General features: G+C 38.4%; 1 protein-coding gene across 6 annotated transcripts in view; it reads right to left on the bottom strand.

Moving 5' to 3' along the window:
- LOC123515130 (F-box only protein 30-like) overlaps positions 1-24,379 on the bottom strand; it is an 86,667-nt gene that overhangs the window by 7,489 nt on the left and 54,799 nt on the right. For 4 of the 6 annotated variants that reach the window (XM_045273579.1, XM_045273582.1, XM_045273583.1 and 1 more), the window contains 3 exons: positions 14,877-15,012; positions 14,583-14,683; positions 11,104-12,500 (listed from right to left, as the gene is read on the bottom strand). In XM_045273579.1, coding sequence (XP_045129514.1) covers positions 12,416-12,500; positions 14,583-14,683; positions 14,877-15,012 — 322 coding nt within the window. In that variant the 3' untranslated portion in view covers positions 11,104-12,415. Of the gene's footprint in view, positions 1-3,389; positions 3,659-11,103; positions 12,501-14,582; positions 14,684-14,876; positions 15,013-24,379 lie in introns of those variants that run through there. The other 2 variants (XM_045273581.1, XM_045273580.1) reach the window with 2 other exon arrangements.

Raw genomic sequence — 24,379 nt, 5'->3', positions numbered from 1 at the left:
TCAATATATACATAGAGGAGTTAATAGCAAGGATTAGGATATCAGGGACGGGAGTCAAGGTAGGAGACAGGAGACTAGGATGTCTCACATATGCTGATGACATAGTGTTGATGGCAGAGAGTAAGGAGGAGATGGAGGAGTTATTACATGTAGCTAGTACTTATGGAAGAGAATGTAACATCAGGTATAATGCTAGGAAATCCAAGGTGATGGAGTTCATTAGTCAGGTGGAAGAACAGTGGGTACTAGGGAATGATATCCTAGAGGTGGTAGATAGGTACACTTACCTAGGGCTGGATGTAAGGAAAGAAGTAATAGGAGGAGAAAAACACATGAGAATATTTGAAGGCAAGATTAAAAAAAATGACAGGGATGATAGTCAATGCAGGAAGCAGGTCAGTAAACAAATATGAATTAGTCAGAAGCTTGTGGAAAGTGCTGGCAGTGCTGTATTGCCTATATGGGTCTGAAATTACCTATTATTGGGAGGAAGATCTAGTTAAACTAGAGAAAACTCAAAACATAGTAGGAAGATGGGGTCTAGGGGTTCCTAGCAATACTGCCTTAGAAGCCATTAGAGGAGAGATGGGCTGGAGCACCTTTAGGGAGAGAGTGGTTAAAGGTAAGATGAACTTCTTAAAGAAGATGGAAGGAGTAGATGAGGATAGATGGGTAAGGCAGGTGCTACAGGATAACAGGGTTATGTCATCATGGAAGAAAGAAACTGATAGATGGAAAAGAGAAAACCTGGAGGAGGACTGAGATAGAATGGGGCTGAGAGGTAAAGAAAAAGGATAGAGGATAATGGGCTAACTAAATGGCGAGCAGGGATGGAAATGAAATCAACTCTGAAATGGTACAGGTACAAGGAGAGACCTGAGGCACTCCAGTGGCACGTTGGAGACTGGGGTAGCAGGTTGTTAGCAAAAGCAAGGACAGGTACACCAGAGGTGAAGGCTCAGAGATAAGATGAACTGGACCAGAATTGCAATAGCTGTAGAGGGGGTGAGGAAAACTATAGATCATTTTCTGGTTGAATGTGTCAGATATGAAGAGGAGAGAGACAGGTTGATAGGTTCAGTAAAGGTAGTGATAGAACAGGAATGGGTTAGAAGGTTAGAGGAGGTGGAAGAAGGTGGAGTCCTCACAGTGCTGGGCCTATACCAAGAGAGATGGGGAGAGATAGAAAGGCATAGGAGAGCCAAATTTTTTTTTTTAGAGCAGGCATGGAGAAAATGTTAGTGGAAATGGATGTGTTCCCTGCCTGTTGCTCTCCATTCTATCCTTCTGCAGGCTGCTGAAGGAGTGAGACTGGAACACTGGAGGGAACAGGACCTATGAAGTGGCACAAAGTGTAAAAGGTCATAAGAAGATCTCTTTACAAGATTGGTATGTAAGCTACTCGCAAGTATTAAAGTTTTTAAATGGGATCTAATAATGATCTAAATGCATGTGAGAATCTTCAAATGTCAGGCAAAATCCTCCAATTCATATTCAGAGCTTAAATCTGCTAATTTATCTTTTTTTCATTTCAATATCTGACAAAGCTGGGTGTGTCTTATGAGTCCATGCATTTTATGAGTCATCAAATATGGTAAGTAGGACACCAGAGTGCTTGAGTAAGCACAAAAGAAACAATCAAGAAAATTATAGCATTGAAAGAGAGATTGCAGGGAGACTTTTCTGTCATGACAATCTCTTCAAAATACAGTTGCACCTCGCGATAAAAGACATTGCGGGGGTGAGGGGGTGTCCATTACTGTGAATATTCCATTACTGAGAGTGGTTTGTCTGTGAGACCTTTAACCTGTTCCTCTTCCCTTTTTCCCCTTTTCAGTAATTTATTCTCTTTTAATAACACAAAAAATATTTTGAACATTCAAAAACCACCTTATTCAATGCTCAATTCTGAAATAATAGTTGATTATTGTTTAAGAAGTGTAAAGTTACAAAATTTGTCCTACCAACAATATATGAATTAAAGCAGTAGCTTCCCCTCCTAACTTCTATTACCTCCTTACCTTCTGTCTTTATCTCCCTTTGTTTCAATATAAATTGGTGAATTTCTGAAATTATTTCCAAAATTCTTTTAACCTTTGTTCAACATCACCATTGAGGTAAAAATCAAGGCATGTTCTCTATAGAAAAGTCTTCCCCCATCCTAAATGTGGCATCTATGCAAGAAAGTTCTCCTGAGTGCCAAGTGCTGATACCTCTACACGCACCTTAATTGTGCAGTCCTACTATGAACTATAGTCCTGTTGCAAGCTCGTCATATGACCACCCTCACAGCTAACCTAAGGCAGTAATATGCAATGTGAATCAGCACTTCTAGGAAGAAGTACAAGAGAGAGAGAGAGAGAGAGAGAGAGAGAGAGAGAGAGAGAGAGAGAGAGAGAGAGAGAGAGAGAGAGAGAGAGAGAGAGAGAGAGAGAGAGAGAGGTTCGAAGAAGCAGATGTTGTTACTTTTCACCAGTGCTTAGAGCAATGTGCTCATTATGTCATCTAGAAAAAGAAAACCTTGTCCACTTCATACAAAATTATCTTCAATTAAAAGAAATAAATGGAATTGTAGACCTCCAAAGACTGATAAATGAAGACAAAAATCAAGTGATTGGTGGAGTCCTTGTTTAGGTATGTCACCTGTACTTTGCCAATGCAGGATCTCTCTCTCTCTCTCTCTCTCTCTCTCTCTCTCTCTCTCTCAATGTGGCAGTTTCATTAACCTTGCTTGCCCAACAACATTCAAACAGAAATGCATAGCAATTCACACCAGCAGGCCATGGGTCAAACCAGCCCAGGACCCCACTGCACTACAGGTGTCACTCTGGTGACCCCACCGCCAAGCAGTTGCAGTTCTACACCTTATTACAAGTATTATATATCATAGACCAAAAAAATGAGTTAAAATGGCATCTACCATGCAGGAGTAGATAAACACAGACCTTTTTTGGCTTGCTTATCGTGTCATATGTGTATTAACCCGTATGGACACGTAGGAAAAAACTGCCATTACAGTCTGTTACTGAACAAAATCCGTTACTGCGAGGTCTGTTATCACGAGACACCACTGTAGTTCTCAAACAAGTTATTTTTTTAATTATATGCACTGATGAGACATGCTGATCTTTAATTCACCCTTCATGCAAGAAAGTATTCATGCCACTTGGCTAAATATATTAAGGGGGATTTCTAAACAAAGGAATACAATCCTTGGAAGACCAGGCAATACTACAGAGCTTACTCTCATGGATAAAAGGAAGCTAAGCTCCACATGACTTCAGCAGGACCACTTAAGATTTCAATTGAGGACACTTGAGGAACTAGCAAAATCAATACTAAGGTATCTTCATTATATCACACATTTGATGGGAAAATAACTACATATATACACACTCAATTAACAATAAATTTGTATTTAAAACTTTCATAATCACTTACATTCTTTGTTCATGTTGCAAATCTTTCTGATAGTACACACATTATTTTGATACTTAGCAAGGCATATGCTTAAAGCTTCGTGTCATTTTCCTATTAAGTATAGCAGTCAGCTACATGGAGTATTGTTATGGTTATCAGATGGTTTTGCCTGGTGGCAATCTCTGGCATTCACTGGTGGTTGTAATTTATTTCAATATTTACTTGGCATATTTCTTGACTGAAAGTGAATAAGAGAACAAATTCTACAACAAGAGTTTTGACTGAAATTATATATATATATATATATATATATATATATATATATATATATATATATATATATATATATATATATATATATATATATATATAGTGTGTGTGTGTGTGTATTTACCTATTTGTGTATTACAGGGCCCAAGCTAAGCTCTCTGTGTCCTGTCTCCTTGTCCATTCTTGTCATCTCTCTCTTTCATCTGATTGACACACACCGCGTCAACAACATCACTGCTCAGTTTATTCCACTTATCAATGCTACGATGCAGGAAACTGTACTTTCTCACGTCATTTAGACAGATATCTTTTATTAGCTTTTTTCCATGTCCTTGGAGCTTATTACTTGTGGTCACCTTTATCAACTCTCTGTCCAGTATGTCAATCTTGTTCACCAATTTATACATAGTTATCATGTCTCCTCTTGTTCTTCTCTCTTCTAATGTGGTCAGCCCCAGCTTCTTCAGTCTTTCCTCATAGTCTAACTCCCTGAGTCCTGGTACCATCCTTGTTGCCAGCCTCTGTACCCTTTCTACCTTCTTCACATTTTTCTTCATATGCGGTGTGTGTGTGTGTGTGTGTGTGTATTTACCTAAATGTATTTACCTAGTTGTAGTTTTACAGGGCCTGCGCTTTATGCTCGTGTGGCCCCATCTCCATATCTACACTTATCCAATTTTTCTTTAAAACTATGCACACTCTTTGCTGACACCACTACTTCTCTCAAACTGTTCCAAGTCTCAACACATCTTTGCGGGAAACTAAATTTTCTAATATCTCTTAGACATCTTCCCTTCCTCAGCTTTTTATTATGCGATCTTGTGCTTCGAATCTAATATTTTTCTCTCAAGATGTTTCTCATTATCCACTTGGTCCATTCCGTTGATCAATTTATAAACTTGTATCAGATACCCTCTCTCCCTTCTCTGTTCCAGGGTTGGTAGATTCATAGCCTTTAGTCTCTCTTCATATGTCATCTCTTCAAATTCTGGAACCATTCTTGTCGCCATTTTTGTAGTCTCTCCAGCTTCCTTATGTGTTTCTTTTTATGGGGGTCCACACTACTCCTGCATATTCCAATCTGGGTCTTATTATAGTACTTATCAGTTTCTTCATCATTTCTTTGTCCATGTAGTGAAATGATATTCCAATATTTCTTAGCAAATTATATATCTCTCTGAAAATTCTATCAATATGGCTTACTGGTTGATTATTTTCTTCCATCATCACTCCCAAATCCTTTTCCTTTTCTACTTTCTCCAGTTCTATTCCATCTCCCATCTTATAGATTCCCACTGGTCGTCTTTCACTCTTTCCCATTTCCATGACATGGCTTATGTCCACATTGAATTCCATCTCCCACTTTTTACTCCATTCCCAGATCTTACTTAGGTCTTCCTCCAGTATTTCAAAATCCTCTTTTTGCTTTATAACTCTGCACAGTTTCGCATCGTCCGCAAACAGATTTGCGGACGATGACATGTCGTTTATATATATGAGAAAAAGTATTGGGGTCAATACTGACTCCTGCGGCACTCCGCTTTCTACTGCTCTCCACTTGGACTTCATATCTTTGACTACCATCCTTACTTCTCTCCCCCTCAAATAATTTTCCATCCATCTCAATGTGGTTCCTTTTAAGCCACCCTTCTCCTCTAACTTCCATAGTAATCTTGCATGTGGCCCTTTATCAAATGCTTTTTAAATCCAAATAAATACAATCAACCCATCCCTCTCTCTCTCTTGTACTCTGTCAACTATTCTAGAATAGAAACTCAGTAAATTTGTTACACACGACCGAGCTTTTCTAAAACCAAATTGGCTATTTGATAATAATTTGTTGTCTTCAAGGAACTCGATCCATTGTTTCTTTATTATTCTTTCACACATCTTGCATATTACACTAGTTAGTGATACCGGTCTGTAATTTAAAGGTTCTTCCTCCCTTCCGCTCTTATATATGGGAACCACCTCAGCTCTTTTCCATTTTACTGGTACTGTTCCACTTTCTATTGAGCATTTTATGATGTTGTATATAGGACTTGCTAGTTCTTCCCTACATTCTTTCAGTATTCTGCCTGAGACTTCATCCGGTCCCATTGCCTTTTCTTTATCCAGTTCCTTCATTAACTCTTTTATTTCAAGCTTGGTTACTTTAATCTCTTTCATATAGACAGTGTTTCTATTACCCTGTGGCCTTTCAAATTTGAATTCCTTAGTAAAGACCTCCTGAAATATACTATTTAACAGTTCTGCCATACTTTTTTGGGTCTTCCACCATCCCATTCTCTCCTTTTAACCCCTTCGTGCCGGATGTTAAAAAAGTCCGCCTGTATGATATACGGGTGGTGGTGCCGCGCACCTGAGCGCGGGAAACTTGTGCAAGCTTGTCATACTTGTCGTCTTTGTGTATTATGCTGCAATTTTTTAGTCACTATGTTGCCTTCGAAGAGGAAAGTGGACGCTTCTCTCTTTAGAGAGAGAGAGAGAGAGAGAGAGAGAGAGAGAGAGAGAGAGAGAGAGAGAGAGAGAGAGAGAGAGAGAGAGAGAGAGAGAGAGAGAGAGAGAGAGAGAGAGAGAGAGAGAGAGAGAGAGAATTTGCTAATTAGACACAAGCGGGACGATGTAGAGGAAGAGGGGGAGGGAGAGAGAGAGAGAGAGAGAGAGAGAGAGAGAGAGAGAGAGAGAGAGAGAGAGAGAGAGAGAGAGAGAGAGAGAGAGAGAGAGAGAGAGAGAGAGAGAGAGAGAGAGAGAGAGAGAGTAACATTTGCTAATATTTTATACACAAGTGGGATGCATGTAGCTTAAGGGGAAGAGGAGAGAGAGAGAGAGAGAGAGAGAGAGAGAGAGAGAGAGAGAGAGAGAGAGAGAGAGAGAGAGAGAGAGAGAGAGAGAGAGAGAGAGAGAGAGAGAGAGAGAGAGAGAGAGAGAGAGAGAGAGAGAGAGAGAGAGAGAGAGAGAGAGAGAGAGAGAGAGAGAGAGAGAGAGAGAGAGAGAGAGAGAGAGAGTCTATGCCACTGGGTAATTTTAGACACAAAGTGGGACGCATGTAGCTTATCTTTTGTGATTGGTGGAGACAAGGATGGTGGGAGGAGCACTAGGATTTCAAGGATAGCATACAGTGTGTGTAGTTGGTATCCAACACACTATACAGGACAACTGAACTGAAGAAAGCTCAGAAAAGAAATATGACGTCTACGTAGGCGTCACCGTATTTGCTACTGGAGTTTCATGACGCCCACATAGGCGTCACCATAGTGAAAGAGTTAACCTTTCTATTGTTTCTTTTTGCCTAATTTTCCCATTGTTGAATCTGTAGAACAATTTTGGTTGCTCGTTGCAGTTTTTGACAATGTCCTTTTCATAGTTCTTCTCCTCTTCCTTCCTCACTTTAACATATTCATTTCTCGTTGTCTTGAAGTTTTCCTTATTTACTGCATTTCTATTTCTCCTCCACTTTTTCCATGCTCCATCTCTTTTCTCATTTGCCTTGGCACACCTTGCGTTAAACCAATCTTTCTTTCCTTCTTCTTTAGGTCTATATTTCGTGACATATTCCCTGACCCCTGTTTTGTATATTTCCAAAAAATAAGTTATATTTTTCTTGCATCCTCTTAGAGTTTTCCATCTCCTCCCAGTTAGCGCATTTGAAATAGTTCTAGAGATTCTCAATATCAGCCTTTCTGTAATTTAATCGATCTCCTTTGTATGATTCGTCTCTATCTTCTTTTCCCTCTTCTATATCCATTTCTAATATTACATGGTCACTCTTTCTCAATGGGCATTTATATCTTATATCATCATTCATTTGTATACCCCTTGCAAAAACCATTTCCAATCTCACCAGTTCGTCGTTTCCTCTAAATCTTGTGTTTTCCTTTACTTTTTGGTGTGTAATTTTTTCACTGTTTGATCTGCTGCAGCCTCTGACGAGACAGCCAGACGTTACCCTACGGAACGAGCTCAGAGCTCATTGTTTCCGATCTTCGGATAGGCCTGAGACCAGGCACACACCACACACCGGGACAACAAGGTCACAACTCCTCGATTTACATCCCATACCTACTCACTGCTAGGTGAACAGGGGCTACACGTGAAAGGAGACACACCCAAATATCTCCACCTGGCAGAATCGAACCCCGGTCATCTGGCTTGTGAAGCCAGCGCTCTAACCACTGAGCTACCGGGCCGTGTGTGTGTGTGTGTGTGTGTGTGTGTGTGTGTGTGTGTGTGTATTTACCTAATTGTAACATACGGGAAAAGAGCTATGCTCGTGTTGTCCCGCCTCCATATCTATTAATGTCCAGCTTTTTCTTAAAATCATGAATATTCCTTGCGTTGACCACTTCCACGTCTAAACTATTCCATGCTTCCACCCTTCTATGAGGGAAGCTATATTTTTTCACATCTCTCCTATAAGTGGCCATTTTTAGTTTTTTCCCATGCCCTCTCGACATTCTTTCATTCCACATACACAGATCTTCCCTATCCATTTTTTCCATGCCAATCATCACTCTGTATATTGCTATCAGGTCTCCCCTTTCTCTTCTAGTTGTAACATACGGGAAAAGAGCTATGCTCGTGTTGTCCCGTCTCCATATCTATTAATGTCCAGCTTTTTCTTAAAATCATGAATATTCCTTGCGTTGACCACTTCCACGTCTAAACTATTCCATGCTTCCACCCTTCTATGAGGGAAGCTATATTTTTTCACATCTTTCCTATAAGTGGCCATTTTTAGTTTTTTCCCATGCCCTCTCGACATTCTTTCATTCCACATACACAGATCTTCCCTATCCATTTTTTCCATGCCAATCATCACTCTGTATATTGCTATCAGGTCTCCCCTTTCTCTTCCAGTGTGTGTGTGTGTGTGTGTATTTACCTAGTTGTAGTTTTACAGGGCCCTGGGCTTTATGCTCGTGTGGTCCCGTCTCCATATCTACACTTATCCAATTTTTCTTTAAAACTATGTACACTCTTTGCTGACACCATTTCCTCACTCAAACTGTTCCAAGTCTCAACACATCTTTGCGGGAAACTAAATTTTCTAACATCTCTCAGACAGCTTCCCTTCCTCAGTTTCTTACTATGCAATATTGTGCTTCTAATGTCATATTCTTCTCTCAGGATTAGTTTCTCATTAGCCACTTGATCCATTCCGTTAATCAATTTCTAAATTTGTATCAGATCCCCTCTCTCTCTTCTCTGTTCCAGAGTTGGTAGATCCATAGCTTTTAGTCTCTCCTCATATGTCATCCCTTTAAATTCTGGAATAATTCTTGTAGCCATTTTTTGTAGTCTCTCCAATTTCCTTATGTGTTTCTTTTTATGGGGGTCCACACAACTCCTGCATATTCCAATCTAGGTCTTATTTTAGTACTTATCAATTTCTTCATCATTTCTTTGTCCATATAGTGAAATGCTAATCCAATATTCCTTAGCAAATTATACGTCTCTCTGAAAATTCTATCAATATGGCTTACCGGTTGATTGTTTTCTTCCATTGTCACTCCCAAGTCCTTTTCCATTTTTACTTTTTCTAGTTCTACTCCACCTCCCATCATATAGATTCCCACTGGTCGTCTTTCACTTTCTCCCATTTCCATGACATGGCTTTTGTCCACATTGAATTCCATCTCCCATTTTTTACTCCATTTCCAGATCTTGTTTAAGTCTTCCTGCAGTATTTCACAATCCTTTTTTTGTTTAATGACTCTGCACAGTTTTGCATCGTCCACAAACAGATTTATGTAGCTGTTCACTCCCTCTGGCATGTCGTTTATATATACGAGAAAAGTATTGGCGCCAATACTGACCCCTGTGGCACTCTGCTGTCTACTGTTCTCCACTTGGACTTCATATCTTTAACTATCGTCCTTATTTCTCTCCCCTTCAAGTAATTTTTCATCCATCTCAATGTGCTTCCTTTTAAGCCACCCTTCTCCTCTAACTTCCATAGTAATCTTTCATGTGGCACTTTATCAAACGCCTTTTTTAAATCTAAATAAATACAGTCAATCCATCCCTCTCTCTTGTACTTTATCAACTATTCTAGAGTAGAAACTCAATAAATATGTTACACATGACCGACCCTTTCTAAAACCAAATTGGCTATTTGATAATAATTTGTTGTCTTCAAGGAACTTGATCCATTGTTTCTTTATTATTCTTTCACATATCTTGCATATTACACTAGTTAGTGATACCGCTCTGTAATTCTAAGGTTCTTCCTTCCTTCCGCTCTTATATATGGGAACCACCTCAGCTCTTTTCCACTCCACTGGCACTGTTCCATTTTCTATTGAGCATTTCATTTTATGATGTTGTATATAGGACTTGCTAGTTCTTCCCTACATTCCTTCAGTATGCTGCCTGAGACTTCATCCTGTCCCATTGCCTTTTCCTCATCCAGTTCCGTCATCAATTTTTATATTTCAAGCTTCATTACTTTAATCTCTTTCATACGGACAGTCTCTTTATTACCCTGTGGTCTTTCAAATTTGAATTCCTTAGTAAAGACCTCCTGAAATTTACTATTTAACAGTTCTGCCATACTTTTTGGGTCTTCCACCATTCTGTTATCTCCTTTTAACCTTTCTATTGTTTCTCTTGGTCTTATTTTTCCATTTATGAATCTGTAGAACAATTTTGGTTGTTTCTTACATCTTTCGACAATGTGTGTGTGTGTATTTACCTATTTGGGTATTACAGGGCCCGAGCTAAGCTCTCTGTCTGTGTGTGTGTGTGTGTGTGTGTGTGTGTGTGTGTGTGTGTGTGTGTGTGTGTGTGTGTGTGTGTGTGTGTGTGTGTGTGTGTATACACATATGCACAGTGGATCCTCAGTTTTGAGCACAACAAATGCATTCCAGAAGGCTATTCCAGGATTGAACTGGTCAATATCCAAAATTGTTTTTCCCATAGGAAATAATGTAATTAATTTTAATCTGTTCCAGGAACTCAGATTCCTAAGCAAATTAAGTAAATAAAAGTATACCTAAGTAAACAAAAAATTAACTAAAATTGAGATTATTTATCTTCTGGTGGCAAATTCTATAGTGCACGTAGGTGGTGATAAGAGAATTATGTAGTTACATAGACACTAAAAAAGATCCTTTGGCAACATCAGTTTGGGATCCACTGTTCTAGTCCTCTGTTGGTTAGTTTTTGGTTGACCTCTAGTGATATAATCTATTGAATGTCTTGGTTGGTTTGAATTGTATGAGGTTCGGAGGTCTGCTGCATACATACATGCATACATACATACATATGTACATACATACATATATACATAGAAACACACACACACAATTTTATATATATATATATATATATATATATATATATATATATATATATATATATATATATATATATATATATATATATCACTTGGAAAAGGAAAAGCAACAATTTTCTGCCTTATTAATCTGTAATGAAAGGTAACTAAAATACAGAATGTTGATAAAAACTCACTGGACAAAGCAACAATACTCCATACAGATGACTATACCACCAAATAGCCTCATCAATTTAGTGTGTGTGTGTGTGTGTGTGTGTGTGTGTGTGTGTGTGTGTGTGTGTGTGTGTGTGTGTGTGTGTGTGTGTGTGTGTGTGTGTGTGTGTGTGTGTGTGTGTGTGTGTGTGTGTGTGTGTGTGTGTGTGTGTGTGTGTGTGTGTGTGTGTGTGTGCTTAAAGCTTCATATTTCTTTTTAACTTCCTACCATTAAGATTCTCACCAATCTTCACTGTTGCCATAGTCTAACAGTAAAATTGTTTTCTAGATTTTAAATCTTACCACACAAAGTATGAACTTTAAAAACAATCAGTGATGCATAACCATGAAAAAAAACATCATAAAATAGTGGTATGATATGCAATATATAGAGAGCTTGATCACAAAATGAAGACAACACAACAATTACATTATGACTAAAGAGAAAAATTTATAATTCATAGTAAGGCAAAATCATGAGAATAATGATCAAAATATCATAAACTTATTCTATTGAAAGTCAAGTAAAATACACACAATGATGCATCACAGTAGCATTTACAGCATTGATATGAAATTAAAAACAATCATCACAGACTAAGAAGCCCAATAAATCCTCTACCATTATCCATTTGCCAGCCCTCCATGCAAGGCTCAACCATTGCTCCTTCTAATACTTAAAACTTACCTTGGTTTCATTAAGCTTATTAATGAGTAGAGAACAGTAATCTGTAAAAGCAGTGTATCACTATATCTTATTTGGTTTTCACTGTTAGAAATATACAAGTTCTAACAAAGTGGTTCTCAACCTTTTTCTCTTCAATCTCTTCTTCATGAATTCTCAACATTTGTGTGATTCCTGTTAGACTTTCCCAAATCCCACTCTACCAAAAGAAAAAGGTGAAAAAAACGAAAAAATAAAATAATAATAATAATGATAACAATGAATAAAGAAAATAAATAGATAATAATAAAATATTGACAAGAAGACTATTGTTTGTTACAAAGTTGTCAATGTAATCAATTTTTTTTTGTCAGGAGTGATGCATTTTTTTCATTCAGAGTTATAACATTTAAAAATGTATAATTTGTAACAGTCTGCCATGGACCCCCCTTAATTCTAGACATGTCCTACAGGTTGAGAACCACTGTTCTAATCCTTCCTGCCTGTGTCTAATACCAACCTCCAGCACCAACTAGCTGCCTGTGCCTTAGGATATTCACCAATGGTCAAGTTCGATTGGTCCGCTGAATGCCTGGAATTGTACCATCTTTTCTGGGCAGGATGTATGCAAATTTCTCCTCTGCAATGTGTCTGAAATGTAGTTAGACCATGAACATTTATAAACTATACAATGGAAGAAAACTACTAATTTAAAACCGGACACATTTCTTAATACTGTTGACCCTCGCTAACTCGGACTAATAGGGGGAAAGGTTGGACCGAGAGGTGTGAATTTCCAACTTATACGAATTCCCCCCCCCCCACACACACACTCAAAAAAAAAAAAAAAACCAGTCAACTCAGATTGCAGGGGGGACAGTGCAGGATTTATGTTGGGATTATTGTCTCTCCAAAACCTTCAGTCCCTAAATTACAAGATGGTGTAGTTTATTTTTTGATAATACCCTTCCTATCAGAAAGCCATTTTTAAATGTCACATTCAGTTGTGTCATAGCATGACTCCCACCCTAAGAAATTATGTATCACTTAATGCTTGTGTCTATGTAAAAAAAATTTATATGAATATTTCTCTCTCTTGATAAATTTCAACCTTTGGTGTGTGTGTGTGTGTGTGTGTGTGTGTGTCTAGCTCAGTGACACATGGCCAGGTATCAAGAGGAGTTATGCGTCATTTAGCTCAGATTTTTCAGAAATAACTCCTTACAGGCATAAATTGATAAGAATTAAAATCAGAAACTTCATGAAGAGGAGGCAATGAGAAATAAATGTATAATTGCGAGACAGCTGTGGCTGACAGCTTGAGCTTGAACCCTGGCCTCTCCTCCCTCATGCCTGTTATCTCCCCTTTCCAGACCCTCCCCTCACCCCACTGTCACCTTCATCATCATCTCTCTATATCATAAGACTGCTATGATCTTTTCAAACTTTTTTTTTCTTACTACCTTCATCATCACAACTATATATCATATAAATCTCACAATAACACCATTACAAAAGATTAATTTGAGACAAAGGTATAAAGCTGGACAAGACAGTAATAATTACTTCACACTATCAATATCTCACTTCAACACACTAATAACGATACAGAGAGTGTCTAGTTCAGTCATAAAACGGCAGCCTGCCATGATGCTGCTGATGGGTCCTTCGAAACCTTCATCCTCACATACAAATTAATAATATTTTCTAGAGAAGCGGGGATCTGATACATTATCATCCTATTATGCTCCAGGAAGTCACCATTGAATAAACAATCATGTGTGAAAATTTCATGCCAATCAGACGAATACAAATAACAAAACATGGATGAAATTATGAAAAATCTTTAAGAGTGAATATCTTGAAAAATGTTTTTTTACACTTCAAAAATTTTCACCAAATCAGTATAAACTCTGATCAATTTTTGATTGGTATCACTTTAAACTACAACTAAAATGCAATTTTTTGTAGGAATTAGATTTTTGATAATGTCAATAGAAAACGAGATATAGGAATGTGAAGAAAAAAAAAAAAAAAAAAAAAAAAGGCGGGCAGTTCAATTCCAACTTTAATCCCTGGGTCAGTCAAAGTCTGACTTATTGCGAAATCCGAGTTATCGAGGTTCAACAGTAGTCTATCAGTAGGTTAGACCCTATAGCAGAATAAGATACACTGGTTGAAAATAATAACAATGACTATTAGAATAACAGAATTGGATGAAGTGAAAGAAACAGCCAGTGAATTTGTTCTATCTATCTGTTAAAGTATACTATATCTCTGTGTTGCTTTGCTTCTTTTGAGTGTTCCTCAAGGAAATATGGATCACCTGACTATCCTTGATATTCTGGATTTTTCATGCTGTGGCAATTACAACATATTTAGACCTAATTGCTTATAAGACTGCCAGTCACTCTACTTGAAGTATAAGTTGTCACATGCATTTCTAGTAGACTGTCTAAGTGTACATTCCATAGTATAGCAGAACATAAATCCATAAAACATAGGAAATATACAATCACCTTAAAAAAAAAAAAAGTAAATAGTGTTTACTTTTCTCCTGACTTGATCTTTTTCCCAAATCAAACTTTAAAATCAAAGATTGATTTATTGAGAGATTGCTGATGAAGTTTTATGGAATATAGAGGTAAGCTTCCCAAGCTATAATGCTATTCTAGTAATGAGATGATAGTGGGGAAGTCATCATCTACTTTGTAACAATAACAAGTTAGTTACCTTTTGTTAAAGTCACACACTTGTAAATGATTTGCCATGTGGGTTACATCCTTGAAGCCCCAATGTTGTACATGCTCAAAAGCTTTACTAAAGAATCGCCGCTGAAAATAAAAAAAATAAATAAATCAGCCTCTATATTTTCATGATACATAATTTTCAAACATCTTTGATCTATTTATTCCTCCTGTGATTCTAAAAGGAAGATGAGAAAACTTGTAGGGCTTTTTTTTCACTCAAATTTCATAGCTGATCTAAATTTTCATTCAATAGTTTTCTTCCACATCAATGACTCACCTTCTTGCCTTCTTTCCATCTGACTTTGCTGTCCTCCACATAGCGCACCCACTCAATGATGACCAGGCCACGCTCATTCAATAAGGAAAGGCAGATATCGCGCATCAACCGGCAGCTCTGTGATAGGTTGTTGAGGCTACAAAGATAAATCAATGACAATTACAAAACTAAATTAACAATTCAAAGGAAGGCTGATATTATGCATATGATATATAAGAATAAGCAACAAAATACTGACTTATCTTCATATGCTTGCCAATCAATCTACTTTCAGAAACATGGCATTTATTTCTGCTCCCTAGATATCCATAAGTATTTATGGTTACTAATCTAGGAATCTGTACTGCAAACATCTTAATTAGGTCACTCAGTAACAAGCAATTTCATACTAAATTTTTTATTTGAGTGAGGGACTTTGTGGTGGTTTCTGACAAGGCAAACACTACAATGATCTATGGATGTTAGCATTACATACAATACACCGATGTCGACATCACTGCTGTTTAATGGTTATGAGAACACAATGGAATTGATTACACTATCAACTCCAATTCAGAGTGGTTAACACTTGGCCTCTTGTCACAGGCACCCATTTATATGCTATTACACTGGTAGAGATGAAGACAGGCTGAATTAGGGAGCTGGGAGGTAGCCAGCCTTAATTACTATTTCACAGTTTTTAAGAGTATAGTGAACTATCGGACTTAGAAAAATTTTGACTTGGAACAAAAATTTCATATTTCAGTAATTTTTACCCTTGAAGTTGGAACAAAACTCTGACTTGGAACAATCCGAAGGCAGCCAAATCTGGCAAATATGGGTGATGCTAGCTCCACTGGCGAGAGGTGAAAATCAGTTCCTACTTTGTTTTGATTCTCTGTTATCGCTTTGCTCTTATTCCCAGCTAGGATCAGGACATTTGACCAATTTTATTTAACCAGAGTCACTTAACCATTTAAGATGGTAGAGTAATTTTTCATATAAGTACAGTGATCTTGTAACTAAGAAAAATATTTCTTAGCTACTATAGTGACAAGGTGTAACATAAAACAAAGAATTCACATAGGACTAACTATGTTAATGGTACTGCTGCCACCACCCAGTACATTCTTAATACCTGGTTAAGTGACACTAGCCATGAAGATCACTACAGAAAGGTAAATAAAATTGACTTTACATACTGTATTTGACAGCATATAGGATGCACCTTTTTTCCCAGAATTTTGGTTCAAAGAATTGCACTGCATCTAGTATGCAAAGTTGAAACTTCCCATAGGCTTATCTTCTCCACGATGCTCACTCACATGACCAATATCTCTACCTACCCTAACTGCATGCATTATTATTCTATTGCTGGTATTGTTATTATTACTAGTATTATTACTTTAAAAAGTTACTTTTGTAAAAATGAGAGCAATTTAACCTGTGAGGCTGTGATGCATGTTTAAAAATATCAGCTGATCAATGCCATCTGACAGTGATGAACAACAGCAAGTTCATGATCATAAAGTTGATAGTGAAAGAAAAGAAGAAAGGAGAAAAAAGTTGTGGGTGATAAAAGAAAAAATAAATAAACATGTAACAAAGTGAAAAAACATCAAAGGCTATCCAACGACTCTAGATCTGACTCGATGATCATAACAAAACACATCAACACCTTCATTGTTATGGATGCAGGTGGAAAAGATTGAGCTACACAATCTCATACAAACTACAATAGGTATATTATTATATACAGGTTTCCTTCGTTATTCGACGAGTCATTATTCGATAATTCAATTTTCTGATTGTTATCCTTTATATCCACTCGATCATTTTCTGATCTCAGGGCTCTTTTATCTGATTTTTAACTGATCACAAGAACGTAAATAAATGCACTGCGATTGCATCCTCATCTGCACTGCCGCTGCCACCCATCAAAACTCATTCCTGCTAGTCAACAGGATACTGCTTTTTTTTCTGCTTGTCTTTTTTTTGTTCTCTACATGAACTGTTGATCCAAACGCCTAGCTCTGGAGCAATCTTCAACCTCCTGTATCATCAAGATCAAGAACAGTCTTTCAGTTGTGTTCAGTTGGACAGTGTTTGTTTTGCTAAAATTGACATTCATTGTTCAGTATTTAAGTGATACAAGCGTGATATTTTCCAAGCAGCCAGCAACACCTGGTGCTGGTAAACTGAACACCAAAAGACCAAGAAAAAGCTTGTCTTTATAGAAAAATTAGAAATTTCTAAGCGCCAGAAGGGAGCTGAATGAGCTAGCTTCAATGCCAGAACCCTGCAGTTATCCCAACCCACTGTCTCCACTGTCATCAAACAAGCAGCAAGTGTGAAAAAAAGCAGGTGACAGCTTCCACATTAATGGCAAAGATGCTAACTGAGGAAGAAGGAACCAATAATGGAGGAAATGGAAAGACTCTTACGGCAAAAAAATATTTTGATAATTTAATACATTTTACTCTACACTCAATATTCAAATAAAAGTTGATTATTGTTTAAGGAGTGTAGAGTAACAAAAATTTGTCTTATCAAGAATAGATGAATTAAAGATATAGCTCCGTGCTTGTTGTAATGGTGGATTCCCATGTGGTCCAGTGGCATCCTTAACCCCTTCAGTACCGGGACACATATTTACCTTGAGATTTGTGTACGATTAGGCCATTTTATTGTCATTAGGAAGAGTCTATGGAGGTCAGAAGATTAATGGCCACAGTCTTCACTATTTTCACCCCGACACAAGTTTCCAAAGCTGTATAAAACCACTAAATAATAAGGAGAATTAATATGAAGGTGCATTTAATGACTGCCTGAATGACACTGCTGAGGTGTCAAAGGAGGTGAGGAAGATATGGGATCGTCAGAGTCAGAGTAGACTACTTCCACACTATTGTCAAGTCTCCATAGATCACGGGCTTGCTTCCTTTCTATAATGCTGCTCCACCTTCTTCTCTGTCTCTGTCTTTCTTTCTCTCCCTCTGTTTTCTATTTAAATTGGTGTGTTTGTGAAATTACTTCTGAAATCCTAACTTTTGTTCCACATCATCGTTGAGGTAAAAAATAAGGCATGTTCTCTACAGAATAGTGTTCTACCATCCTAAACATGGCATCTTTCTAGGTAAGTGTGACACTACCAAGTGTCCAAAATATCACAGGATCGCATCTTATGCGGTCTTGATATAGAGTATTGCCCTGTTGTAAAATTGTCATATGGCCACTCTCAAAACCAATCTAAGGCAGTAATCTGTAACATAAACAAGTACTTCTTGGGAGAGAGAGAGAGAGAGAGAGAGAGAGAGAGAGAGAGAGAGAGAGAGAGAGAGAGAGAGAGAGAGAGAGAGAGAGAGATAAGGTGGTGTTGTTTACATTGTTTTTGCTTCTGTGCTGATGGAACAATTTGCTCATTATGTCATCTACAAGAAGAAACTTAGTCCCTTTCATACTGAATTGTCCTCAGTCCAAAGAAGAAATAAATGAAATTGCAGATCTCCAAAGACTGGTAAATGAAGACAAAAGTCAAGTGATTGGAGAGTTTTTTTTTGTATGTGTTATTTGTCTACACTTTGATCAGCTGCAGCACACACTCTCTCTCTCTCTCTCTCTATGTGGAAGTTTCATTATCCTCACTCGTCCAACAACATTCAAACAGAAATGCATATCTATCATGTCACACCAGCATGCCTTTCTCTCTCTCTCTCTCTCTCTCTCAGTGTGGCAGTGTCATTATCCTTGCTTGCTCAATATCATTCAAACAGAAATACACAATTAGTATTTCATTTAGGCAGGCCATGGTTCTAACTAATGCAGGACCACATATCACCATGAGTGTCACTCTGGTGACCCCCCCCACACAGGCAAGCAGTCGCCACTCTCCATCTAATTACAATGGTATGTAGCACATCTTTTTTGGCTTGTTTATCATGTCATATGTGTATTCATCTGCGCACAGTTTTTTTTTTATCAAGGTTTGAACAACAAAATCACCAAAATAGGCAGCCTTTCCCAGTGGCCAGGAATATAACTACCCTTTATTACCATTGTTTTTTATGGGAAAATTATGTTTGAATAACACGACGTCTCTCTTGATTAACATAAGGGTTATGTTTCTTGAGATGTTGCATTATTCAAAATTGTGCTATTTAAATATAATTCTTCCCATAGGAAACAGTGGTAATAAGGGAGGTTACATTCCTTTCCACAAGGAAAGTCTGGTTATTTAGAGAATTTTGTTACTCAAACCTTAAAAAAGAACTATTAATACAACACTAGGACATGGAAACAATAAAAACACACATTATTTAATTAGCTCTGATGGTGCACAACATGCTCTCCCTCAGTCCCGTCACATGGACAATCACAGACAATCACTGAGGTCTTTTCTCCCCTAGCATAGCAATCTAACACTTCCAGTTTCTTTTCAATGGTCACAGTCTTCCTTGATTTCTTGCAATCACTTATATATATATATATATATATATATATATATATATATATATATATATATATATATATATATATATATATATATATATATATATATATGAAGCAAGAGGGAAACTTGTCAAGGAAAAAAAAAGGCCCACTTAACCGTAAGTTCCCTAAAAGAATTGGTAAAGAGTTAGGTACAAGACAGAGACAAATGTCTTGAAACCTCCCGCTTAAAAGAGGCCAAGTCATAGGAAGATGGAAATACAGAAACAGGCATAGGGTTCCAGAGTTTACCAGAGAAAGGTATGAATGATTGAAAATACTGGTTAACTCTTATATTAGAGTTGGACAGAATAGGGATGAGAGGAAGAAGAAAGCCTTGTGCAACAAGGCTGCAGAACGAGGGGAGGCATGCAGTCAGCAAGATCAGTAGAGCAGTTAGCATGAAAATAGCGAAAAAAGATAGAAAGAGATGCAACATTTCAGCGGTGAGAAAGAGGCTGAAGACAGTCAGTCTGAAGAGGGGAGTTGATGAGACAAAAAGCTTTTGATTCCACTCTATCAAATAAAATGTGAGTGGAATCCCCCAGACATGTGAAGAGTACTCCATACAAGGAGGGTTAAGGCCCTTGTACAGAGTTAGCAGTTGGAGGGGACAAGAAAAACTGGCAGAAATGCCTCAGAACCCCTAACTTCATCAAAGCTGTTTTAGCAAGAGATGAGATGTGAATTTTCCAGTTAAGATTATGAGTAAAGGACAGGCTGAGGATATTCAGTGTGGAAGAGGAAGACAGTTGAGTGTCATTGAAGAAGAGGTGGTAGTTGTCAGGAAGGTTGTGTCAGGTTGATAGATGGAGGAATTGAGTTTTTGAGACATTGAACACTACTAAGTTTTCTCTTCCCCAATCAGAAATTTTAGAAAGACCAGAAGTCAGGCATTCTGTAGTGTCCCTGCATGATGTATTGACTTCCTGAAGGGTTGGCCGTCTCTGACAGGACGTGGAAAGATGTAGGGTGGTATCATCAGCGTAGGAGTGGATAGGGCAAGAAGTTTGGTTAAGAAGATCATTAATGAATAATAGAAAGAGAGTGGGTGACAGGACAGAATCCTAAGCAACATCCCTGTTAATAGATTAATGAGAAGAACAATGGCCGTCTACCATGACTACAACTGAATGGCCAGAAAGAAAACTTGAGAAAAAGTTGCAGAGAGAAAGACAGAAACCATATGAGGGCAGTTTTGAAATAAAAGCTTTGTGCTAGACTCTATCATAAGCTTTTGATATGTCTAACATGAGCAAAAGTTTCATCGAAATCTCAAAAAGACTCAGTGACCAAGACTCAATAAGGAGAGAAAGATCAACAGTAGAGCAACCTTGATGGTAGCCATACTAGCGATCAGAGAATATTGTGAAGTGACAAATGTTTGAGAATCTTCCTTTTGAGGATAAATTCATAAACTCTAGATAAGCAAGAAATTAAAGCTTTAGGGTGGTAGTTTGAGGGTTTAGAACGTCACCTTTTTTAGGAATAGGCTAAATGTAGGCATGCTTCCAGCATGAAGGAAAGGTAGAAGTTGACAGACATAGTTGAGGGCATGGAAAATATCATCACAAAGAACTTTAATTAAAGGCATGAAATAGTCACAGGGAGGAGGAGAGGGAGGGACAAGCCCATAATCATCCAAGGTAGAGTTGTTAGCAAATGTTTGAGAGAAGAGTTCAGCTTTAGAGACAGACATAAAGGCAGTTGTGCCATCAGGATGAAATAAAGGAGGGAAAGAGGAAAACTAAAGTTATTGGAGATGTTTTAGGTCAGATGCCAGAAGTCTTGAGGGAAATTGGAGTTTGAAAGATTTTGACATTTTCTATTTATGAAGGAATGTTTGGCAAGTTGAAGAAAAGACTTGGCATGATTCCATGCAGAAATATAAAGTGCATGAGATTCAGGTGATGGAAGGCCTTTGTGGGCAACCTCTCTATCATGTATAGCAAGGTTTAGATTAGGTGTAGGTTAACAAAAAGTGAGGAATGTATGCCCCCACACCAGACACTATCACCTCTGTCATACATTTAGCACACAGAGATGGGTCTCTGACATGGAAACAGTAATAATTCTGGGGAAAATCAGCATAATACCTCCTCAGGTCCCCACAACTGGGAAATGCAAAGTGCCACGGAGTCGAGGTTATCCTCATGACATGAGCGTATATGAATACTAAGATATGATATCCATTATAGCAGGCAATAGAGGAGTGGAAACATAAATATCATCGTGAAAGCAACACGCAAGCTAAAAGGGTCACAAGAAGAACAAGAAGTGGCTGAGTCGCCGCGAGTCTCTGCCTCATCTGTGGTCGATCACATCTCTGCTTTACTTTATGGTATTCCATGTAAGATTTCACTTTATGCATTACAAAACAATCCTTTCTTGGGGCAAGGTTTGTAAAAAGCTAATAGAATTGTTGTTTTGTGAACATAAATGCATATATAAGATAGTAACACCACCTCAAGAGGTGGTGTTCCCTGCAATCTGAGAGCAACCTGACAGCAACCTCGTTACTGTCCCTCCAAGCGTTCATGGATGCCTTTCATGGCAGGAGGTTGCTCTGACGCTGTTAAAGTTTCTTGGATCCAGCTCCTGGCAGCCAATGAGCACTTTGAGGCAGGCTACCAACCTCTACCCGCCAACAGCAATGAATCTTTGTGGATGCTATTTTACGAAGGTTGGTATGTGAGCAGGAGGTTGCTATGGAGGTTGTCTGTACCAACATAGACAACAATCTACTTGGATCCGGCCCTGGAGATCCCACCTATCGGCCAGCTGTGGAACTCTCTGGCGCGCAGTTTGAAATTGCGTCTGGCGCTCAGTTTGAAAATGCAGTTGGGCCAAATTGCGTATAAGCAAACTGATTGCACAAATTAAATTAATTATAATATTTTTTCAGTCGTGTTATAACAAGAACGCGTAAATCAAACACGCGTAAATCCAGATAATTTTTTCAAAGTTTGAAACCCCCACCGTATCACACAAGCCGACAGGCTTTTGAATACACCAACCCCTCTCGTGGACAAAACACGCATCAATCACTCCCCTAGTTCAAAACAATAACAGCGTCAGCAGCAGCTCGTCTTCCCTCGTTCTACATGCCACCAAAACGCCCTGTAATGTCGCCTAACGTTGCTAAGAAGACCAGGAAGTCTCTTACTCTCGAAGTGAAGCTGGATATTATTCACAGACATGAGAGAGGTGAGAAAACTAATAGCATTGCTTCCCACCATGGCCTGACTCCATCTACTGTCTACCATTTTCAAGTCAGCAGACTCTATTAAGAAGGCTGGTGAGATCATATCTCCCTTGCAAGCTAAAAGAACCGCCTGAACTCGTGACTCTGCAATGGATAAAATGGAAAGCCTTGTGGAAATGTGGTACATAAGATTTGTATGCGGTAGAATGATGTGCCCTTTGTTTACATTCCAAAGGTTGCCAGCTAGCGTATTTCCCGCTCCACTCTCCCTCCCTTCATAAATTTAAGATCATCAACATTATAAAGTTACTTACATACATACATTAGTGTACATTATAATAACTTAGTCTTAAACTAAACTCCTTAAATGTTTAACTTCATAATTTTTACTTTCATTAAACATTTTACTGTACTATGATGCACTCTAGCTTTGTTTACTCTCAATGAAAGTTCAAGTCAGGGGTCAAACTTGTTATAATTGGTTTGCTTAACGAAAATTCGCTTAACGAAGGGTCTTTTAGGAATGTAACCCCTTCGTTGGTGGGGGTTGCCTGTATATATATATATATATATATATATATATATATATATATATATATATATATATATATATATATATATATATATATATATATATATACAGTGGAGGAAAGAAAGGCTGGCCAGGTAGGAGGCCAGCCAGCCTTTATTTCCGTATTTGGCACCATCTATTTCTCACTTAAGGAAAAATGCCCCGTGGGTAATTGACTACATAGTAACCTCACCCCATCACTCACTCATCAGTTGCAATAGACACCGTGTTTCAGTATCAATCAAGACATCAGTGGGGATCTGTTGTTTGACCGCTGCCGCTCTCCCACGCGATTAGCAGAGATTAAAGTCTACTTTACTTTATCGTGTCTGACATCCATCCCTCATGAGTGGGAAGCCCCTTGATCGTGATACTAGGATCAGTGTGATTCAGTGTCACAAACTAGGCCTTCAAACAAAGGACATAGTGAAAGAAACCGGTGTGAGTGAGCGAAGTGTTCGTCACTTGGTTGCTAAGTTCAAAGTGTCTCCGAGTGGTCAAGCGCCCATTCCTGGTAAGAGTATTGGCAGACCAACGAAAATTAATGAAACTTCGCTCGGAGTCCTGAAGCGGTGCATGGATGTCACTCCCACCCTTACAGCAAGGAAACTTAAGGAGGAAAATCCCCAGTTGCTTGGTGATGTGACCATTAGAACTGTGTCTAGCGCACTCCACAAGCGACTCGATTACAAAAAAGTGGCGGCACGTAGAAAACACGCTTTAATTGATAAACAAAAGAAATCTCGCAAAGCATTTGCTAAGAAATATTTGGAGTGGCCCTTAGAAGAGTGGCACAGTGTCCTGTGGACTGACGAGTCATTATTCATAGTGAGTGACACGAAGGGAAAGAGAGTGTGGGTGAGGAAGGGTGTCAACAGGGATGATCCCAAGTATTGTGCCCTTACAGTAAAACACCCTCCATCCCTTATGGTATGGGGTGCTTTCGGGTATTGGGGTAAGGGGCCATTAGTGGTGCTCCAGAGGAATGTCATGGTAAACCAGCAAGTTTATCCTAACATTTTGGAAGAAAATTTGGGGGAGTGTTTTGTGAACAGTGGTACTGAGATCCTCATGCATGACAGTGCCCCAGCACACAGAGCACACTCCATCAAAAACTGGCTCCAGGATAATGAGATTGAGTATATTCCTGATTGGCCAAGCAACAGTCCAGACCTCAACCCCATAGAGAACTTGTGGAGTATTCTAGAAAAGGATCTGAGGGAAAGAGACACTTCTACGATAGAGAAATAAGAGGCTGAG

The sequence above is a fragment of the Portunus trituberculatus genome, chromosome 38, assembly GCF_017591435.1.
Source record: "Portunus trituberculatus isolate SZX2019 chromosome 38, ASM1759143v1, whole genome shotgun sequence".
Classification (NCBI taxonomy): Eukaryota; Metazoa; Arthropoda; class Malacostraca; order Decapoda; family Portunidae; genus Portunus; species Portunus trituberculatus.
The sequence above is the reverse complement of the archived record's forward strand: the minus strand, read 5'-3'. Positions and strand labels throughout refer to the sequence as shown.